This window comes from Oncorhynchus mykiss, chromosome 6 (assembly GCF_013265735.2).
Source record: "Oncorhynchus mykiss isolate Arlee chromosome 6, USDA_OmykA_1.1, whole genome shotgun sequence".
Classification (NCBI taxonomy): Eukaryota; Metazoa; Chordata; class Actinopteri; order Salmoniformes; family Salmonidae; genus Oncorhynchus; species Oncorhynchus mykiss.
This window is the reverse complement of record NC_048570.1, coordinates 76,877,428-76,900,427: the sequence shown is the minus strand read 5'-3', so window position 1 is coordinate 76,900,427 and position 23,000 is coordinate 76,877,428. Positions and strand designations below refer to the sequence as shown.

At 44.0% G+C, this 23,000-nt stretch overlaps 1 protein-coding gene across 3 annotated transcripts in view; it reads right to left on the bottom strand.

Moving 5' to 3' along the window:
- Window positions 1–23,000, bottom strand: part of LOC110526968 (alpha-ketoglutarate-dependent dioxygenase FTO) — a 211,395-nt gene that overhangs the window by 137,968 nt on the left and 50,427 nt on the right. For all 3 annotated transcript variants that reach the window (XM_036980992.1, XM_036980993.1, XM_036980994.1), the window contains exons 5-7: window positions 12,923–13,002; window positions 12,579–12,722; window positions 7,800–7,919 (exon numbers count right to left, since the gene is read on the bottom strand). In XM_036980992.1, coding sequence (XP_036836887.1) covers window positions 7,800–7,919; window positions 12,579–12,722; window positions 12,923–13,002 — 344 coding nt within the window. The remainder of the gene's footprint in view (window positions 1–7,799; window positions 7,920–12,578; window positions 12,723–12,922; window positions 13,003–23,000) is intronic.

The window sequence follows — 23,000 nt, the reverse complement described above, 5'->3', positions numbered from 1 at the left end:
ACGCACGCACACACTACTCCACATTTCATATACTGTTCTATACACACACAAAATCACAAACACATGCAAATAATCACAGACACCATTAAAATTACAAACATACTCAATATCGATAACAGACAGCTACAGTGGATTCTACTAAAACGCTAAACTAAAAAACTGCTGAGATTTAAAAGAAGATAATGAATGGTTTCATAATAAAAATATATGAGTAATAAAAATGCTCTTTAAACAATGTACTACTTAGTTCACACTTACCATTCATCTGGCTTGCATGTGTGTGGCCTGTATATGAAACTGTTAGAAAATGTTGCCCTAGAATGTCAAGCTAGAGAGTGAAACAGAGTAGTGTGATTCTACTGTAGCTTAGCCTCAATAAACTAGAGAGTGAAACAGAGTAGTGTAATTCTACTGTAGCTTAGCCTCAATAAACTAGAGAGTGAAACAGAGTAGTGTGATTCTACTGTAGCTTAGCCTCAATAAACTAGAGAGTGAAACAGAGTAGTGTGATTCTACTGTAGCTAAGCCTCAATAAACTAGAGAGTGAAACAGAGTAGTGTGATTCTACTGTAGCTTAGCCTCAATAAACTAGAGAGTGAAACAGAGTAGTGTGATTCTACTGTAGCTAAGCCTCAATAAACTAGAGAGTGAAACATAGTGTGATTATACTGTAGCTAAGCCTCAATAAACTAGAGAGTGAAACATAGTGTGATTATACTGTAGCTAAGCCTCAATAAACTAGAGAGTGAAGCAGAGTGGTATGATTCTACTGTAGCTTAGCCTCAATAAACTAGAGAGTGAAACAGAGTAGTATGATTCTACTGTAGCTAAGCCTCAATAAACTAGAGAGTGAAACAGAGTAGTGTGATTCTACTGTAGCTAAGCCTCAAGCCTCATGTCCTCAAGCATCATGTCCTGTTCTTTCTTACCTTACCTTTCTTACCTACCGGGCACAGAAAAACAACAACTAGCACTAACCCCCCAAAAAAACATTCCCCCAAAAATGATTAACACTGAAACTGCACACTACAGAACCATAACATCTATAATGTTTTACAAACCCATCAAATAAGTGGATAGGGATTAATTGGCCCTGACGACCTTAAAATAATTATATGAACAGTGCAACTCTAAACTCCCAATGAAATTGATACACTTTGATAATTAGATTCTTGGCTCTGACCCGCTGAAGTCAATAAAGGTTATTAAGGCCAATTGCTGTCTAAACGCATTAGAGGCAGAGTAAACTGTCTGTCTATAGGAGGGAGGGAGGCCCTCCTGCACTAGTTCAGCCCAGCACCAATACGATAATCCATTCTCCGTCCTGAGGTTTCTCCTCTCCCGCCGGTGTCTGTCTGCACTCTGCCATACAAAACCAGATTGGATTCGCTTAACCTTTCCAGAGCTTTGATCAAATGAGCTCACACTGCAATAACATTTACATTGACCCCCCCTCTCTCTTTCTTTCTCTCTTTCTCTCTCCCACTCTCTCCCTGAAGCTCCATCCCGTCCCTCCCCTTGCTAGGTCAATAACCTAATCAGCTATCGATGGCGACCTGGCCAGCCTGCGAGTGATTGCTCTGTGCTCCCCCTGAGTCGCTCCCCCTCAGCAGCCCGCCCCAGATTGTTACTGAGGACCAACATTAAAGACGGAGGGAGCGAGGGAAAGGAGAAGAGAAATGATGAAACGGTCACAGGCCGCGTCCCTACACATCACGTTCCTCCACGGCTACATGACGGGAGTGTGACCAAACCCAGAGGAAGAGAGAGACTGACAAAATGGTTACAGGGAGACGCTAGAAGACATGGCCCGGGTACCCCTTCCTGTTTTGTAGATCTTGAAGTATACAAATATATTCAAGTGTGTGGATTATATTTATTGTGAAAGTAGATACATTTTCTTGATACACGCTGAAAGATTTTCATCTACAAGGATCGTTCAACTGTCAAATGAGGAATAGAGAGAAGGAGAAAAAGGAAAGCAAGAGAAAGAGAGAGAGAGGTAGGGAGAGAAGGAGAAGAACAGAGAGAGAGAGAGAGAGAGAGAGAGAATACTGTATGAAATCTCTTTGCATGCCGGCAGCTTTTGAAGTTGTGATGTGAGCAGCCACAGAAGTCAGGGAAAGTGACAAATTAGGGGAGAAGCTGTAGTGTGCAGGCAGAGCTGGTAAATCAATTAAAGTCAAACTGAGTGCATACATTAGCATCATCACACACACACATACATACATAAACACAAACACACACACAAACATAAACACACACACATAAACACACACGGATAAACACACACAGATAAACGCACACACATAAACACACACAGATAAACGCACACACATAAACACACACAGATAAACACACACACATAAACACACACGAAAAAAGGAAATATGCCATTTTCTGTTGCTTCTCCCGCACAGCAAAGAAAAGGATATAAAAAATAAGAAATGCCACACCAGTATTTAAAATATTTTGCATAAAGCCAGACTGTCTCTCTCCTTTTGTCAGCCAGGTGGAAGCTATTCATTGTTGCTGGTTTAAGTAAATGTCAGGATTGTATGAGATCCATGATAGTAGGTCCTAGGGGGGCTGGGCTGCGGGCTGCGGACCATCCAAACCATAACAGGGTTCCACCGCCCGTCGCTCCATTCCTAGTCTGGATCACAGGGGAACAGAGCCTTTACACCCCTGTCCTTTAACCACGGGGCGCAGCCTGTACCCCTCGTCTTCTGAGAGAGGTGGAACCCTGGACCTTCTTCAGACAGGTACCTATTCTCATATCTGATAAGCACTTCAATTCCTTTATCTATGCATGGAGCACTCGTGCACCCACCCACCCTCCCACACCCACCCACAGCTGATCTGAATACTCTTTATTTAGCCTCTCTCTACCACTGACTTCCATCTACCTCTTGTTGTTTCTATTAGGAAGCGACTTCAATTCATGAGGTAACAGTTTGGAGATAAAAGGAAGAGAGAGAAAACCTCTGGATGTGTTTTATCAGAATGTCATTCAGATGGCAGGGTGAGTATTTGCATGACAACAGGATGGAGAACAGGGACTGAGCCCTAGGGAGGAAACTAGCATCTATAAACAGACAGCAGCTTCTGAAATATACTGAACACAATGCAAGGCTATGTATGTCGCAGGCATAGACCCCCCCCCCCCACACACACACACACACACACACATTCCAATATTATACTGTTTTTGTTGTCAATTAAAACAGCACACACTACTTTTTTATGTGTCTACTATGGTTAACATTTTCAAGATTAAGCATACATCATGAAATTATCCCAAAACATGAATAAATATTAAAATGTCATACATTTAGGACAATGAGGATTTTTGAAATAGTAAATAGCGAAACATGTTTGTCACCACAGAAAAACTGACACACTGATATTCTGATATTTTAAATAGTTTTGCATAAAAATGCTAATAAAAATAGTTTATGTATAAGTATATGAAAATATAAACAATGTAAGTAAGTTATAAAATCATTTGACAATTCAAAATAGAAGTGTAATAAACAAACATAAGCAATCGAAAAAGGAAAATAAAAATGCATATATAACTGATTTCTATAATACTGAGAAAGGCCTATTTAATCAGTATGTGGTACAATATTGCTTATGAAAGCACAAAGAGCCTCCATCAACATTGATTTGTTCATTTTCCACAAACACAACGAGCATGGTTTGATTTACTTAATGGGTCAAAGACAAATACCTCCCTGATAAACTACTTCATGTTGTTTCATTTAGAAAACAACACAATGCACCTTCAGTAAAATACAAAATGATAAAGAAGAAAACTAGTAAACAGAGTTTACAGAAGCTAAATGGGAAAGTATAAATTAACAGCATGCCTCTAATATAAAATACAAAATAGAGAACAAAAACTGCTCTAAAGGGAATTAGATTTTTTTTTTTAAAGTTGACTAAAATGTCACATTTATCTTGAATGATGCTATAGGCTACTCGAGGCAATATGCAGCAGACACACGTCTGCATGTCTGACCAGAACCACAAAAACTAAAATTATGAGTGGGGTCTGGTTGACCGTGTGTGTCTGTGTGTGTGTCTGCGTGCGTGCGTACGAGTGAGTAAGAGAGATGGCCGGTTCACCATCAGAGAGAGAAAGAGATGGCTGGTTCACCATCAGAGAGAGAGAGAGAGAGAGAGATCGAGAGGGCTGGTTTATCATCAGAGAGAGAGAGAGAGAGAGAGAGAGAGAGAGAGAGAGAGAGAGCGAGAGAGCGAGATGGCTGGTTTATCATCAGAGAGAGAGAGAGAGAGAGAGAGAGAGAGAGAGAGAGAGAGAGCGAGATGGCTGGTTTATCATCAGAGAGAGAGAGAGAGAGAGAGAGATAGAGAGAGAGAGATGGCTGGTTCACCATCAGATAGAGAGAGAGAGAAAGAGAGAGAGAGAGAGAGAGAGATTGCTGGTTTACCATCAGAGAGAGAGAGAGCGAGAGCGAGAGAGAGAGGTGGCTGGTTCACCATCAGAGAGAGAGAGAAAGAGAGAGAGAGCGAGAGAGAGAGAGAGAGAGAGAGAGGTGGCTGGTTCACCATCAGAGAGAGAGCGAGAGAGAGAGAGAGGTGGCTGGTTCACCATCAGAGAGAGAGAGAGAGCGAGAGAGAGAGAGAGATTGCTGGTTCACCATCAGAGAGAGAGCGAGAGAGAGAGAGAGGTGGCTGGTTCACCATCAGAGAGAGAGAGAGAGCGAGAGAGAGAGAGAGATTGCTGGTTCACCATCAGAGAGAGACAGAGATTGCTGGTTCACCATCAGAGAGAGAGAGAGAGAGAGAGAGAGAGAGAGAGAGAGAGAGAGAGAGAGAGAGAGAGAGAGAGAGAGAGAGAGAGAGAGAGAGATTACTGGTTCACCATCAGAGAGAGAGAGAGAGAGAGAGAGAGAGAGGTGGCTGGTTCACCATCACAGGGAGAGAGAGATTATGCTTTGTATGTATGCCAGCGAGGTGTGGGGTCCACTTGAAAAACAAGATTTCACCAAATGGGACAAACACTCCATAGAAACCCTGCATGCAGAGTTCTGTAAGATTCTCCTACCTGTCCAGAGGAAAACTACAAACAATGCATACAGAGCAGAATTAGGCCAATATTCACCAATAATAAAAACTAAAAAAGAGGTTGGAAACATCTAAAATACAGTGACCCCCTCTCATATCATTACCAAGCACTGCAATGCCAAGAGCTGAGCAAAGAAAATAGTCCCGTCATCCAGCTGGTCCTGGGGCTGAGTTCACAAACCTGTTCTACTAACACACTGAAGCCTTAGGACCAGAACATCCAATCAATCAGGATAAACCAAATTACAACACAATCAAAATAAAACTAGAGTACAAAGTACAGGCTCAGTGAGCACAGCCTTGCCATTGAGAAGGGTAGACACAGGAAAACCTGGCTCCCCATAGAGGAACGGCTCTGCAACCACTGCACAACAACAGAACCTGAGACAGAGCTGCATTTCCTGACAAAATGTCAAAAATATACAACAATTAGAGAGTGTCATTTTCCCATATTTGAAACCCCTATTCAAGGTTTCAAAGACCTCTCTGATGAGAATAGGCTACCTGTCCTGTTGGGGGAGGACGCAGAGAGCTGTGGGTTGGCAGCGCACTACATTGCTGCCTGCCAGAAGTTGAGGGACAGTGTCTGACAGACCAATCAACCTGCACATGTCCTCTATTGTTATTGTTCAATGTCTGGTTATTTTGACCCTTGGTTATTGTTGTTACTGTCCCGTTGACAATTTTGATTCTTATTATCTTAATATTGTAAATATCCAAAGTAAGCTTTGGCAATATGTACATTGTTACGTCATGCCAATAAAGAAAACTGAATTAAGAGAGAGAGAGAGAGATCGAGATGGCTGGTTTATCATCAGAGAGAGAGAGAGAGAGAGAGAGAGAGAGAGAGAGAGAGAGAGAGAGATGGCTGATTTATCATCAGAGAGAGCGAGAGAGAGAGAGAGAGAGATGGCTGGTTTATCATCAGAGAGAGCGAGAGAGAGAGAGAGAGAGAGAGAGAGCGCGAGAGAGCGAGATGGCTGGTTTATCATCAGAGAGAGAGAGAGAGAGAGAAAGAGAGAGAGAGAGAGAGAGAGAGAGAGAGAGAGAGAGAGAGAGCGAGCGAAATGGCTGGTTTATCATCAGAGAGAGAGAGAGAGAGAGAGAGAGAGAGAGAGAGAGAGAGAGAGAGAGAGAGCGAGAGAGCGAGAGAGCGAGATGGCTGGTTTATTATCAGAGAGAGAGAGAGAGAGAGCGAGAGCGAGATGGCTGGTTTATCATCAGAGAGAGAGCGAGAGCGAGATGGCTGGTTTATCATCAGAGAGAGAGAGAGAGAGAGAGAGAGAGAGAGAGAGAGAGAGAGAGAGCGAGAGAGCGAGAGAGCGAGATGGCTGGTTTATTATCAGAGAGAGAGAGAGAGAGAGCGAGAGCGAGATGGCTGGTTTATCATCAGAGAGAGAGCGAGAGCGAGATGGCTGGTTTATCATCAGAGAGAGAGAGAGAGAGAGAGAGAGAGAAAGAGAGTGAGAGCGAGAGCAAGATGGCTGGTTTATCATCAGAGAGAGAGAGAGAGAGAGAGAGAGAGAGAGAGACAGACAGATCAAGTCTTCACATCTCACTCCTGCTCCTCTCTAAGTACAGGTTCAAATCACACACTTCATCTCTAGTTTAGACCTGTCTCCCCCTCCTGGATGAGAGTGAGCCAGCCTGCCTGCCTGCCTGCCTGCCTGACTGCCTGCCTGCCAGCCTGACTGCCAGCCTGACTGCCAGCCTGACTGCCAGCCTGACTGCCAGCCTGCCTGACTGACTGCCAGCCTGCCTGACTGACTGACTGACTGCCAGCCTGCCTGACTGACTGACTGCCAGCCTGCCTCCCTGTGTCTCAGTGCAGAGCAGCACCGTGCTTCTCCAGGCTCCTCTCTTTATCCCCGCTTGAGCATTAGATGTCATTACTGCTCAGCGCTCCACACTGACAAAGACAGAGAGTACAGAGAGAGAGAGAGAGAGAGATGGAGGGAGGGAGGGAAGGAGAGAGAGAGGGAGAGATGGAAGGAAGGAAAGAGAGAGGGAGCACAGCTCTGGTCTTGGCTGTTTCAGTGATACAAGAGTGCCCCCTACTGCTCCACTCTGCAGAGTTACAACAGACACTTTGATACAACAGCAGAGCTGAGATTGGACTAACCCACACACACACACACACACACGCACGCGCACTCACACACACACGTACGGTAAACAGATGTGACTAAGTCGACTTCAATGTGAACTACCCATCCTCTCTCATTTATGAGAATGAAATGACTGAGAAAATGGAAAGATGTGTCAGAACAATTACTAGTCCCTTGTGATTTGGTGAAGAGCTGAGTAAGACCATGTTGAACCAGACATTCTTAAAATCACACCCAGGGTGTGACACAAAGACACTTCACAATCACACCTGCACTCTGATTATTATCAGTCTAGTTTGTGCAATGAACTCAAGCACAGGCATATTTGAGGTTACACAGATGTATACAGCCAATCAGCATCAGATCCTGATGGAGGCTGTCCACTGTGAGAATGCTGATCACGTTGGAACAGGAAACTGTGTCACTAATAATCACTGACTGCAGAAGTGTGTGAATGAACTGAAGTGTTACAGTAAAGCTCTTTGTGATTAGACTTTGTACGGCTCTTAAAAGGCAATCGTAGACAGTCAACCTTACTACTACACACTAGTATGTGTTATTACTGGGTCCCAGTGGGTCTCTGTGCAGTCTTACCATGAGCTCCATCTCTCTCCAGTCATTCTCCAGCTGCTCCATGGGTCTGGCCCACCAGCTGCAGAACCGGGTGTAACGCTGGCCCTGGAACCAGTACTGCCTCAGCCATTCAAACTCCACCTGCACACAACACAACACACTACAGTCAGGTAGAGGAACTATATGGGATTATAGGAATAGTTCAGATCCTAGACAGGCAGTGGTAGATCAGTCAAGCCATATGAAGTCCAGATGGAAATATTGGAAAGCTCAAACTTGCAAAGACATGGAGGTACAAAGACATGGAGGTACAAAGACTTGGAGGTACAAAGACATGGAGGTACAAAGACTTGGAGGTACAAAGACTTGGAGGTACAAAGACTTGGAGGTACAAAGACATGGAGGTACAAAGACATGGAGGTACAAAGACATGGAGGTACAAAGACATGGAGGTACAGAAACATGGAAGTACAAAGACATGGAAGTACAAAGACTTGGAGGTACAAAGACTTGGAGTTACAAAGACATGGAGGTACAAAGGCATGGAGGTACAAAGACTTGGAGGTACAAAGACATGGGGGTACAAAGACATGGAGGTACAAAGACATGGAAGTACAAAGACTTGGAGGTACAAAGACATGGAAGTACAAAGACGTGGAGGTACAAAGACATGGAGGTACAAAGACATGGAGGTACAAATACATGGAAGTACAAAGACTTGGAGGTACAAAGACATGGAGGTACAAAGACATGGAGGTACAGAAACATGGAAGTACAAAGACATGGAAGTATATCTGTCTATCAACGCCAAGGCCTCTACTGTGCTTTAGAGCACGAGTGAGAGACAGGAGATAACAAAAGGTTAAATCTGTCTGTTGGGGATTTCCCCTAGTCAGATATGTACAGAGAATGAAGTGTACTGGAGTCTAGACTTCCTAGAATGTCTGTTTACACAGATGGTCATCCCTATGAGAATAGACAACACACCCCTCTCACAATACACCCCTCAACCCCCATTTCCCAAACCAACCCGACCCTAGACGCCAATACGCCACATTGCTCCACCCTCTCCTCACTCCTCTTTCCTCCTCCCCTCCTCCGCAGGGGAATGACAGTTTACTCTGCAGAGAGGCTCCACTGGGAGTGTTTATGTTTTCAGCTCTTTTGAAGTGCTGATTTAATCCTCACCACGTAGCCAGGTGTATGGATGTGTGTGTGTGTGTATGTGTGTTTGTCAGAGAAAGTGTGTGTGTCAGAGATTGCCCCAAATGCCGGTGATGCAAATGCAAGGCGCTCTGAGTTGCCCTCCCCGAAAACATCCTACAAAGCACTGTTCCAGTATCATCCTCCCAACAATACACCATTTCATTTGACATAGACAACTGCAGAACACAAGGTGAGGAGTACAAAAGAGTTGCATATAAAATGTGAAAGTGACTACAAGACCTACTGTTCATCTCCAACTACTAGTCTGTGTATTGTTCTTGTAGGGGGCATTAGTATGTATGGTACAGGGTTACATTAGCTCTATAACACATAAGCACAATACAGAGAAAGAAGATGACAAGAATACAAAGACATTTCCACTTCACCCTTTGTTCAGTGGCTGGCCTTCTAGGCTATGTAGTGGCATAGGATACAGAGAAACTGTCCGCCATTTTGGATCCAAAGGGGGCTGATCACAGCGGTTTGACATGCAGGGGCTGGGTCACGTACGGGGGGGTACATGGGCCATAGCACGGTTCAGCACCTTCACAACCACTCCATACAACAGACCCTTCAAACAAATGTCAGGCTTTATGGCTCTTCAACCCTCCACTCCCCCCCTTGAACAGTACAGCTCATACACACAACAAAGCAAGAAAGAGGGGACAAACATAGACTGTCCTTTCTCTACCTCCACCCACCGCTCCCCTTCTTTCTCTGATTGTCCGTCTGTCCTTTACTGAGGGAACACAGCCTGTGGCTCCGCTTTGAGCCGACATGGACTCCTAGCCCCCGCGGAGCATGGCGATGGCAGCCTCAAAGCCAGGCGACTGCGGCATCTGTGGGACGCCTGGCATTTGGAGCCTGAGCCGCCCGGCTGTGAGTTACTGAGAGGGAAACACTGACTAAATGCCACCTGCCCAGGTAGAGATCGAAAGAGAGAGATGGAGAGAGAGATGGAGAGAGTCATCGCCATCGTTAGGCTAGATTTTCTCCTCTGCCTAGCCCGCTCTGGGTTCTGGGAGCAGGGAGACTGAGAGGGGCCCCTCCCCTGTGGTGTCTCCTGTCATCTCTCCAGGTGACGGACGTGCTAACTGCACATTAGCACTCCGCTCAGCCTCCCACTCACCATGGCGACCCAGGAGTCAAAGCCAAGTAGTCCCTTTCAGTATTTAATGAAGCAGGGTTTTTCCACACCTCTCGGTGGTCCCCCAGCAGACTTGACCAATCAATTTCCGTCTGTTCCATGCCGTGCGGCCCCCGAGGTAGGAGCTGATGAGAGACGGATCGATATCAACCTGCCTCTTTCTGTTTACTTTCCTGGAACTGCCCCCACATCACATCAACCAGGAGCACTGAGCCCTGTTGCCTGTCTCCAGAGGTCTACACTTCACACTCATCACACCTTGACTACCGTGGACACACACTTACAGACATGGACACACACACACACACACACACACACACCTTGAGGAGATACAAACTGTACTCACAGACACACTCACACAACCTGTCCTTGCTCACCTATAGGCCTACAGACAATAATATGCTCCAAATTACACATTTCAATTACATTCTTTCTCAACTGAAAATAGGATAAGAAAAAACTGTTCCCTACAGGTCAGTCACAAACTCTCTGACTCCACAAGGAAGAGTGGTGTGGCCTTTTAGCTACTTGACAAACACTGTTACTCACTAGGGAGGGAGAGGCCTGGAAAACATACTGTAAAGGACAGAGGAAGGTCAGAGGAACTACCTGGCTGATTACACTTGTACTTTCCCCCGTCTCTAACAGAACCAGACATGTGGGACTTACTTAGTGTGTCACACCCTCCAATATTTACTGAGCAGGGACAGGCTTCATTAGGGGGGTCCCAGAGGCCACACTGTCACACACCCACCTGGGAAGTGCCACGATGGCTTTAAATGAGACAAGACGTTTGTGTCTGGAATTAGCATTTCAAAGCCAAACACACACACACACAAACATTGCCGTGTGGCGATGGGATGTGACGTGATGCTAGCCCCCCGTTCGTGCCACCGTTCCAACACACAGACAGGAAGATTAGAGTAGAGAGGCCAGGAGGGCCTAGAATCAGCTAGAAACCGGTCTCTCTCTCTCTCTGCTATGCCAGGTGCTGTTCTCCTGTCCTCTACCCATCAACCCCTGCTTCAACTCCCTCCTCTGGCTACTAACATTCTCCCCCTCTCCCTGAACACACGTTCCTCAGATGGCCGATGTTCAGCTTCATAACCATCACAACCCTAAACACCCCCCTTCCCCCCCTCTATCCCTACCCAAACGACTGTCAAACCCCCTCTAAGCATACACGACACACAGTACATCAGCATCAGCCAGGCAGCCGGCCGGCCGGTCGATCTCCTGTTTATCACTTTTTAAAGAAATGCCCATAAGGTGTTGGTCAGGTCAGCCTGTCTGACGAGCCTCTGCTTGTTCGCTCTACAGTCGTCCATGTCAAACACGACCCATGCAATATGCGCCCGCTAACCGCCAAAACTAGCCGTCATAATAAATAACTCTGCCAACAACACATCATTTAAGTGGGTATTCTGCCCTCATGGGCAACTCAGAACAAATGGCCCAATCCATCATCGTGGTCCTGGGGACGCCAGGTAGAGTAGAGCAGGGCCAGGCCCCTGAGAGAGAGCTCCATCCCCTCCTCTCCCAGCCTTTTATAAATAGCCTCCTGTTTTCCTAAATAAACGGTGTGCGCCCCCCAGCCAGGCCTACACTGGGTAATCCTGTGGTGCTGCGCTGTGAGCAGGTGTTCTCTCTCTCTCTCTGCGATGGAGACCAGGTGTTGGCTAGGCCTCTCCCTCTCTCTCTTTCTATACCCCTCTCTATATCTCTATCGCTCTCTCATATTGTCTGAATAATTAATACTGGCTACAACCTTTAAACAACCTCACGCCAGGCTCATCTGTCATGGCGTCCCGTGTGGTTCCTGACTCGGCCCGCTGCTGTGGTTACCTGGGAGTAGTGAGGATAACACATACAGAGGGGGAGAGGTGAAGTGCTATTTTAACCATTAGCCCCTGGCAGTCAGGGGCAGGCTGGGCAGCAGAAGGCTGTATTGAGCAAGCTGCCCCTGTAAAGCGTGAATGGCCCCCATAGGGTCTCAGGGCCCCGGAGCCAGATTCACCGATTGTTCTGTGTGAAAGAGGCCATGATCTCAATCCTTAGACAAACAATAGCAACCTGGACTTATGAAATATTTATCCTATAACATAATTACCCACGGTAGCTATGAATGATGTCAACTTAAATGTTGACAACCTCTTTATTTTCCTATGGAAGGGCCTTAACCCTGGTTATGTGACCGAAAGTAGAAAGGGAACGATTATACACAACTACCCTTTCCTTGAATGAGGGTTCCAAAACGGTTCTTCGGCTGTCTCCATAGGATAACCCTTTTTGGTTCAAGGTATAACTATTTTGGGTTCCATGTAGAACCCTCTGTGTAAATAGAACTCAAAAGGGTTCTTCAAAGAGTTCTCCTATGAGGACAGCCGAAAAACCCTTTTACATCGTAGAACCCCAAAAGTTAGTCACACACAGTCACACACACCCACCTCGTTGTGTATCTCCTCGTAGCCTTGCAGGGTAGCTGGCAGCAGAGACAGCAGGCTGTGGGTCCCTGTTTCTGGGTCTGTGCTCAGGTTAGACAGGGCCTCCCGGCAGCGGGACTGGATGTAGTCCAGGGTCCCGGTGGAACACTGTGAGGACAGACAGTAAAAAAGGTTGGGAAATAATGCATGTATTCTGGGAGCATGAGGGCCTCTTGGAATTCTAGAATAGAAGGTAGAATCTGTTAAAGAAAGGTAATGGAATATACGGTATCCTATGAAATAAATCAATCATTATTAGAATCAGGCCAGGGTCTCCAAGCCCCCAGTGTACCCCAGGCCCCTCTCACCTCCGCCACTCTGTGTGTAGAGCTGAAGCGGGCTGAGTCTCCAGCCAGAACACAGTGCTGATGGGTCCTGTTCAGGTCATCTGGGGACAGAGGAGGACACACCACAGTCACCACACAACCAACACCAGTCAACTATCCCAAATATTAAGAGGCAATGATATTCACAACAATTTACTATGAATATAGGCCTACACAAATGCCAAATGTTTTCATTCTGTTTTAACCTTTGTTAGGACACGAGACACCACACTTGTCCACTAGCGGAATGAAGATCGACAATATAATTGAAATGTCTGTTTAATAACTTTAGTCTCTTTGTTATGATGTGCCTGAGTTATCACCTTGTCGGACCCTTTCTTCCCACTCAAACAGATGGCTCATTTCAAACATTTCTTGCTAACCTAACAATGCTATCGCTAAACCTATCAAAAGTCAACGCCTTCTATTATATAAGAACACAGATGCCAGAGTCTGGTTTTCACCAGAGTCTACCTGAAAAATCTGTCGATGTGCCTTTGAGCAAGGCACATCACCCTAATTGCTCCTGTAAGTCGCTCACCACCACTGGTGACACACTGGATTCCTAGGTAAGTGTGTGATGGCCTAGTTCCAGCTTTAGCCACAAGTTGCAACGCCTCTCATTAACTGGTTTATCCCGTTTTGGGGGTGTTTATGTTGTTTATCAGAAATGCTAATATTTATGCTAATGATCTATTTATTTTCACAAACATGTTAAGTGTTGGCCATTAGATTGTTAACAGTGCAATAGTACAGCCTCTCAAGTGTACCACTGTTCACTGAAAAGTGACCTGTTTCAAGGTGTCAGTGGTTCAGGACAGGTTAGGGCATGGGTGTATTCATTAGGGTACACCCTTATGTAGGTGGAAACTATGTTGAATAATAATAAACTACATTATTATGTGAATAAATGCAACAGGCCCTGTGCGTCTCTGGAGGATCTAGCAAGATGGTGAACAATTGCATCACCAACTCAGTATGACTATAATGAATGTGTCTATCTTGCAGCGTTATGCAGTTATTAAGAGACTAGATACAAATAGCTAATCCTGGCAACCAATGTTCTAGCATTCATTTGTTGAGGCAAGTAGATCAGAGATGTCAAGGTGGTAACCAAGCATGTGCTATGTTTATAGTGTAAATAACAACTTTCAATAGACCTACTACATTATAGATATAGTCAATCAAAAAATTACCCTGTAAAATGAGTAACACATTCACTCAATTCAACTAATATAATTGATTAGTCACAAAAGAACTGACACTCAACCAATTCCAATTTACATGAAATACATGATACAGAATAACACAGAGGAAATAACTATCACCAATAGGTTAAGAGTTAACGTGGTTACACGTGTCTTCAGTTCAGAATGATCTCTAAGAGAAAAAATACACACAGGAGCTTGGTAGCAAGTTAACGTTTGATCTCATTCCTCATGATGGAGGTCTCATATCAACAAACACTGTCAGATCTCATTCATTCCCTCATGATGGAGGTCTCATATCAACAAACACTGTCAGGTCTCATTCCACATGACGGAGGTCTCATATCAACAAACACTATCAGATCTCATTCATTCCCTCATGATGGAGGTCTCATATCAACAAACACTGTCAGATCTCATTCATTCCCTCATGATGGAGGTCTCATATCAACAAACACTGTCAGGTCTCATTCATTCCCTCATGATGAAGGTCTCATATCAACAAACCTTGTCAGATCTCATTCCCTCATGATGGAGGTCTCATATCAACATACAGTCAGATCTCATTCATTCCCTCATGACGGAGGTCTCATATCAACAAACACTGTCAGATCTCATTCATTCCCTCATGATGGAGATCTCATATCAACAAACACTGTCAGATCTCATTCATTCCCTCATGATGGAGATCTCATATCCACAAACACTGTCAGATCTCATTCATTCCCTCATGATGGAGGTCTCATATTAACAAACACTGTCAGATCTCATTCATTCCCTCATGATGGAGGTCTCATATCAACAAACACTGTCAGATCTCATTCAATCCCTCATGATGGAGGTCTCATATCAACAAACACTGTCAGATCTCATTCATTCCCTCATGATGGAGGTCTCATATCAACAAACACTGTCAGATCTCATTCATTCCCTCATGATGGAGGTCTCATATCAACAAACACTGTCAGATCTCATTCATTCCCTCATGATGGAGGTCTCATATTAACAAACACTGTCAGATCTCATTCATTCCCTCATGATGGAGGTCTCATATCAACAAACACTGTCAGATCTCATTCATTCCCTCATGATGGAGGTCTCATATCAACAAACACTGTCAGATCTCATTCAATCCCTCATGATGGAGGTCTCATATCAACAAACACTGTCCGATCTCATTCATTCCCTCATGATGGAGGTCTCATATCAACAAACACAGTCAGATCTCATTCCTCATGATGGAGGTCTCATATCAAAAAACACAGTCAGATCTCATTCCTCATGATGGAGGTCTCATATCAACAAACACTGTCAGATCTCATTCATTCCCGCATGATGGAGGTCTCATATCAACAAACACTGTCAGATCTCATTCATTCCCGCATGATGGAGGTCTCATATCAACAAACACTGTCCGATGTCATTCATTCCCTCATGATGAAGGTCTCATATCAACAAACACTGTCCGATCTCATTCATTCCCTCATGATGGAGGTCTCATATCAACAAACAATGTCAGATCTCATTCATTCCCTCATGATGGAGGTCTCATATCAACAAACACTGTCAGATCTCATTCCTCATGACGGAGGTCTCATATCAACAAACACTGTCAGATCTCATTCATTCCCTCATGACGGAGGTCTCATATCAACAAACACTGTCAGATCTAATTCAATCCCTCATGATGGAGGTCTCATATCAACAAACACTGTCCGATCTCATTCATTCCCTCATGATGGAGGTCTCATATCAACAAACACTGCCCGATCTCATTCATTCCCTCATGATGGAGGTCTCATATCAACAAACACTGTCAGATCTCATTCAATCCCTCATGATGGAGGTCTCATATCAACAAACACTGTCTGATCTCATTCATTCCCTCATGATGGAGGTCTCATATCAACAAACACTGTCAGATCTCATTCAATCCCTCATGATGGAGGTCTCATATCAACAAACACTGTCCGATCTCATTCATTCCCTCATGATGGAGGTCTCATATCAACAAACACTGTCAGATCTCATTCCACATGACGGAGGTCTCATATCAACAAACACTGTCAGATCTCATTCATTCCCTCATGACGGAGGTCTCATATCAACAAACACTGTCAGATCTCATTAATTCCCTCATGATGGAGGTCTCATATCAACAAACACTCTCAGATCTCATTCCCTCATGATGGAGGTCTCAAATCAACAAACACTGTCAGATCTCATTCATTCCCTCATGATGAAGGTCTCATATCAACAAACACTGTCCGATCTCATTCATTCCCTCATGATGGAGGTCTCATATCAACAAACAATGTCAGATCTCATTCATTCCCTCATGATGGAGGTCTCATATCAACAAACACTGTCAGATCTCATTCCTCATGACGGAGGTCTCATATCAACAAACACTGTCAGATCTCATTCATTCCCTCATGACGGAGGTCTCATATCAACAAACACTGTCAGATCTCATTCAATCCCTCATGATGGAGGTCTCATATCAACAAACACTGTCCGATCTCATTCATTCCCTCATGATGGAGGTCTCATATCAACAAACACTGCCCGATCTCATTCATTCCCTCATGATGGAGGTCTCATATCAACAAACACTGTCCGATCTCATTCATTCCCTCATGATGGAGGTCTCATATCAACAAACACTGTCAGATCTCATTCATTCCCTCATGATGGAGGTCTCAAATCAACAAACACTGTCAGATCGCATTCAATCCCTCATGATGGAGGTCTCATATTAACAAACACTGTCAGATCTCATTCATTCCCTCATGATGGAGGTCTCATATCAACAAACACTGTCCGATCTCATTCATTCCCTCATGATGGAGGTCTCATATCAACAAACACTGTCAGATCTCATTCCACATGACGGAGGTCTCATATCAACAAACACTGTCAGATCTCATTCATTCCCTCATGACGGAGGTCTCATATCAACAAACACTGTCAGATCTCATTCATTCCCTCATGATGGAGGTCTCATATCAACAAACACTCTCAGATCTCATTCCCTCATGATGGAGGTCTCAAATCAACAAACACTGTCAGATCTCATTCAATCCCTCATGATGGAGGTCTCATATCAACAAACACTGTCAGATCTCATTCATTCCCTCATGATGGAGGTCTCATATCAACAAACACTGTCAGATCTCATTCCCTCATGATGGAGGTCTCATATCAACAAACACTGTCAGATCTCATTCATTCCCTCATGATGGAGGTCTCATATCAACAAACACTGTCAGATCTCATTCAATCCCTCATGATGGAGGTCTCAAATCAACAAACACTGTCAGATCTCATTCATTCCCTCATGATGGAGATCTCATATCAACAAACACTGTCAGATCTCATTCAATCCCTCATGATGGAGGTCTCAAATCAACAAACACTGTCAGATCTCATTCATTCCCTCATGATGGAGATCTCATATCAACAAACACTGTCAGATCTCATTCCCTCATGATGGAGGTCTCATATCAACAAACACTGTCAGATCTCATTCCCTCATGACGGAGGTCTCATATCAACAAACACTGTCAGATCTCATTCAATCCCTCATGACGGAGGTCTCATATCAACAAACACTGTCAGATCCCATTCCCTCATGATGGAGGTCTCATATCAACAAACACTGTCCGATCTCATTCATTCCCTCATGATGGAGGTCTCATATCAACAAACACTGTCAGATCTCATTCCACATGACGGAGGTCTCATATCAACAAACACTGTCAGATCTCATTCATTCCCTCATGACGGAGGTCTCATATCAACAAACACTGTCAGATCTCATTCATTCCCTCATGATGGAGGTCTCATATCAACAAACACTCTCAGATCTCATTCCCTCATGATGGAGGTCTCAAATCAACAAACACTGTCAGATCTCATTCAATCCCTCATGATGGAGGTCTCATATCAACAAACACTGTCAGATCTCATTCATTCCCTCATGATGGAGGTCTCATATCAACAAACACTGTCAGATCTCATTCCCTCATGATGGAGGTCTCATATCAACAAACACTGTCAGATCTCATTCATTCCCTCATGATGGAGGTCTCATATCAACAAACACTGTCAGATCTCATTCAATCCCTCATGATGGAGGTCTCAAATCAACAAACACTGTCAGATCTCATTCATTCCCTCATGATGGAGATCTCATATCAACAAACACTGTCAGATCTCATTCAATCCCTCATGATGGAGGTCTCAAATCAACAAACACTGTCAGATCTCATTCATTCCCTCATGATGGAGATCTCATATCAACAAACACTGTCAGATCTCATTCCCTCATGATGGAGGTCTCATATCAACAAACACTGTCAGATCTCATTCCCTCATGACGGAGGTCTCATATCAACAAACACTGTCAGATCTCATTCAATCCCTCATGACGGAGGTCTCATATCAACAAACACTGTCAGATCCCATTCCCTCATGATGGAGGTCTCATATCAACAAACACTGTCCGATCTCATTCATTCCCTCATGATGGAGGTCTCATATCAACAAACACTGTCAGATCTCATTCATTCCCTCATGATGGAGGTCTCATATTAACAAACACTGTCAGATCGCATTCAATCCCTCATGATGGAGGTCTCATATTAACAAACACTGTCAGATCTCATTCATTCCCTCATGATGGAGGTCTCATATCAACAAACACTGTCCGATCTCATTCATTCCCTCATGATGGAGGTCTCATATCAACAAACACTGTCAGATCTCATTCCACATGACGGAGGTCTCATATCAACAAACACTGTCAGATCTCATTCATTCCCTCATGATGGAGGTCTCATATCAACAAACACTCTCAGATCTCATTCCCTCATGATGGAGGTCTCAAATCAACAAACACTGTCAGATCTCATTCAATCCCTCATGATGGAGGTCTCATATCAACAAACACTGTCAGATCTCATTCATTCCCTCATGATGGAGGTCTCATATCAACAAACACTGTCCGATCTCATTCATTCCCTCATGATGGAGGTCTCATATCAACAAACACTGTCAGATCTCATTCATTCCCTCATGATGGAGGTCTCAAATCAACAAACACTGTCAGATCGCATTCAATCCCTCATGATGGAGGTCTCATATCAACAAACACTGTCAGATCTCATTCATTCCCTCATGATGGAGGTCTCATATCAACAAACACTGTCCGATCTCATTCATTCCCTCATGATGGAGGTCTCATATCAACAAACACTGTCAGATCTCATTCCACATGACGGAGGTCTCATATCAACAAACACTGTCAGATCTCATTCATTCCCTCATGACGGAGGTCTCATATCAACAAACACTGTCAGATCTCATTCATTCCCTCATGATGGAGGTCTCATATCAACAAACACTCTCAGATCTCATTCCCTCATGATGGAGGTCTCAACTCAACAAACACTGTCAGATCTCATTCAATCCCTCATGATGGAGGTCTCATATCAACAAACACTGTCAGATCTCATTCATTCCCTCATGATGGAGGTCTCATATCAACAAACACTGTCAGATCTCATTCCCTCATGATGGAGGTCTCATATCAACAAACACTGTCAGATCTCATTCATTCCCTCATGATGGAGGTCTCATATCAACAAACACTGTCAGATCTCATTCAATCCCTCATGATGGAGGTCTCAAATCAACAAACAATGTCAGATCTCATTCATTCCCTCATGATGGAGGTCTCATATCAACAAACACTGTCAGATCTCATTCCTCATGACGGAGGTCTCATATCAACAAACACTGTCAGATCTCATTCATTCCCTCATGACGGAGGTCTCATATCAACAAACACTGTCAGATCTCATTCAATCCCTCATGATGGAGGTCTCATATCAACAAACACTGTCCGATCTCATTCATTCCCTCATGATGGAGGTCTCATATCAACAAACACTGCCCGATCTCATTCATTCCCTCATGATGGAGGTCTCATATCAACAAACACTGTCAGATCTCATTCATTCCCTCATGATGGAGGTCTCATATCAACAAACACTGTCCGATCTCATTCATTCCCTCATGATGGAGGTCTCATATCAACAAACACTGTCAGATCTCATTCCACATGACGGAGGTCTCATATCAACAAACACTGTCAGATCTCATTCATTCCCTCATGATGGAGGTCTCATATCAACAAACACTCTCAGATCTCATTCCCTCATGATGGAGGTCTCAAATCAACAAACACTGTCAGATCTCATTCAATCCCTCATGATGGAGGTCTCATATCAACAAACACTGTCAGATCTCATTCATTCCCTCATGATGGAGGTCTCATATCAACAAACACTGTCCGATCTCATTCATTCCCTCATGATGGAGGTCTCATATCAACAAACACTGTCAGATCTCATTCATTCCCTCATGATGGAGGTCTCAAATCAACAAACACTGTCAGATCGCATTCAATCCCTCATGATGGAGGTCTCATATCAACAAACACTGTCAGATCTCATTCATTCCCTCATGATGGAGGTCTCATATCAACAAACACTGTCCGATCTCATTCATTCCCTCATGATGGAGGTCTCATATCAACAAACACTGTCAGATCTCATTCCACATGACGGAGGTCTCATATCAACAAACACTGTCAGATCTCATTCATTCCCTCATGACGGAGGTCTCATATCAACAAACACTGTCAGATCTCATTCATTCCCTCATGATGGAGGTCTCATATCAACAAACACTCTCAGATCTCATTCCCTCATGATGGAGGTCTCAACTCAACAAACACTGTCAGATCTCATTCAATCCCTCATGATGGAGGTCTCATATCAACAAACACTGTCAGATCTCATTCATTCCCTCATGATGGAGGTCTCATATCAACAAACACTGTCAGATCTCATTCCCTCATGATGGAGGTCTCATATCAACAAACACTGTCAGATCTCATTCATTCCCTCATGATGGAGGTCTCATATCAACAAACACTGTCAGATCTCATTCAATCCCTCATGATGGAGGTCTCAAATCAACAAACAATGTCAGATCTCATTCATTCCCTCATGATGGAGGTCTCATATCAACAAACACTGTCAGATCTCATTCCTCATGACGGAGGTCTCATATCAACAAACACTGTCAGATCTCATTCATTCCCTCATGACGGAGGTCTCATATCAACAAACACTGTCAGATCTCATTCAATCCCTCATGATGGAGGTCTCATATCAACAAACACTGTCCGATCTCATTCATTCCCTCATGATGGAGGTCTCATATCAACAAACACTGCCCGATCTCATTCATTCCCTCATGATGGAGGTCTCATATCAACAAACACTGTCCGATCTCATTCATTCCCTCATGATGGAGGTCTCATATCAACAAACACTGTCAGATCTCATTCATTCCCTCATGATGGAGGTCTCAAATCAACAAACACTGTCAGATCGCATTCAATCCCTCATGATGGAGGTCTCATATTAACAAACACTGTCAGATCTCATTCATTCCCTCATGATGGAGGTCTCATATCAACAAACACTGTCCGATCTCATTCATTCCCTCATGATGGAGGTCTCATATCAACAAACACTGTCAGATCTCATTCCACATGACGGAGGTCTCATATCAACAAACACTGTCAGATCTCATTCATTCCCTCATGACGGAGGTCTCATATCAACAAACACTGTCAGATCTCATTCATTCCCTCATGATGGAGGTCTCATATCAACAAACACTCTCAGATCTCATTCCCTCATGATGGAGGTCTCAAATCAACAAACACTGTCAGATCTCATTCAATCCCTCATGATGGAGGTCTCATATCAACAAACACTGTCAGATCTCATTCATTCCCTCATGATGGAGGTCTCATATCAACAAACACTGTCAGATCTCATTCCCTCATGATGGAGGTCTCATATCAACAAACACTGTCAGATCTCATTCATTCCCTCATGATGGAGGTCTCATATCAACAAACACTGTCAGATCTCATTCAATCCCTCATGATGGAGGTCTCAAATCAACAAACACTGTCAGATCTCATTCATTCCCTCATGATGGAGATCTCATATCAACAAACAATGTCAGATCTCATTCAATCCCTCATGATGGAGGTCTCAAATCAACAAACACTGTCAGATCTCATTCATTCCCTCATGATGGAGATCTCATATCAACAAACACTGTCAGATCTCATTCCCTCATGATGGAGGTCTCATATCAACAAACACTGTCAGATCTCATTCCCTCATGACGGAGGTCTCATATCAACAAACACTGTCAGATCTCATTCAATCCCTCATGACGGAGGTCTCATATCAAGAAACACTGTCAGATCCCATTCCCTCATGATGGAGGTCTCATATCAACAAACACTGTCAGATCTCATTCCCTCATGATGGAGGTCTCATATCAACAAACACTGTCAGATCTCATTCCCTCATGACGGAGGTCTCATATCAACAAACACTGTCAGATCTCATTCAATCCCTCATGACGGAGGTCTCATATCAACAAACACTGTCAGATCCCATTCCCTCATGATGGAGGTCTCATATCAACAAACACTGTCCGATCTCATTCATTCCCTCATGATGGAGGTCTCATATTAACAAACACTGTCAGATCGCATTCAATCCCTCATGATGGAGGTCTCATATTAACAAACACTGTCAGATCTCATTCATTCCCTCATGATGGAGGTCTCATATCAACAAACACTGTCCGATCTCATTCATTCCCTCATGATGGAGGTCTCATATCAACAAACACTGTCAGATCTCATTCCACATGACGGAGGTCTCATATCAACAAACACTGTCAGA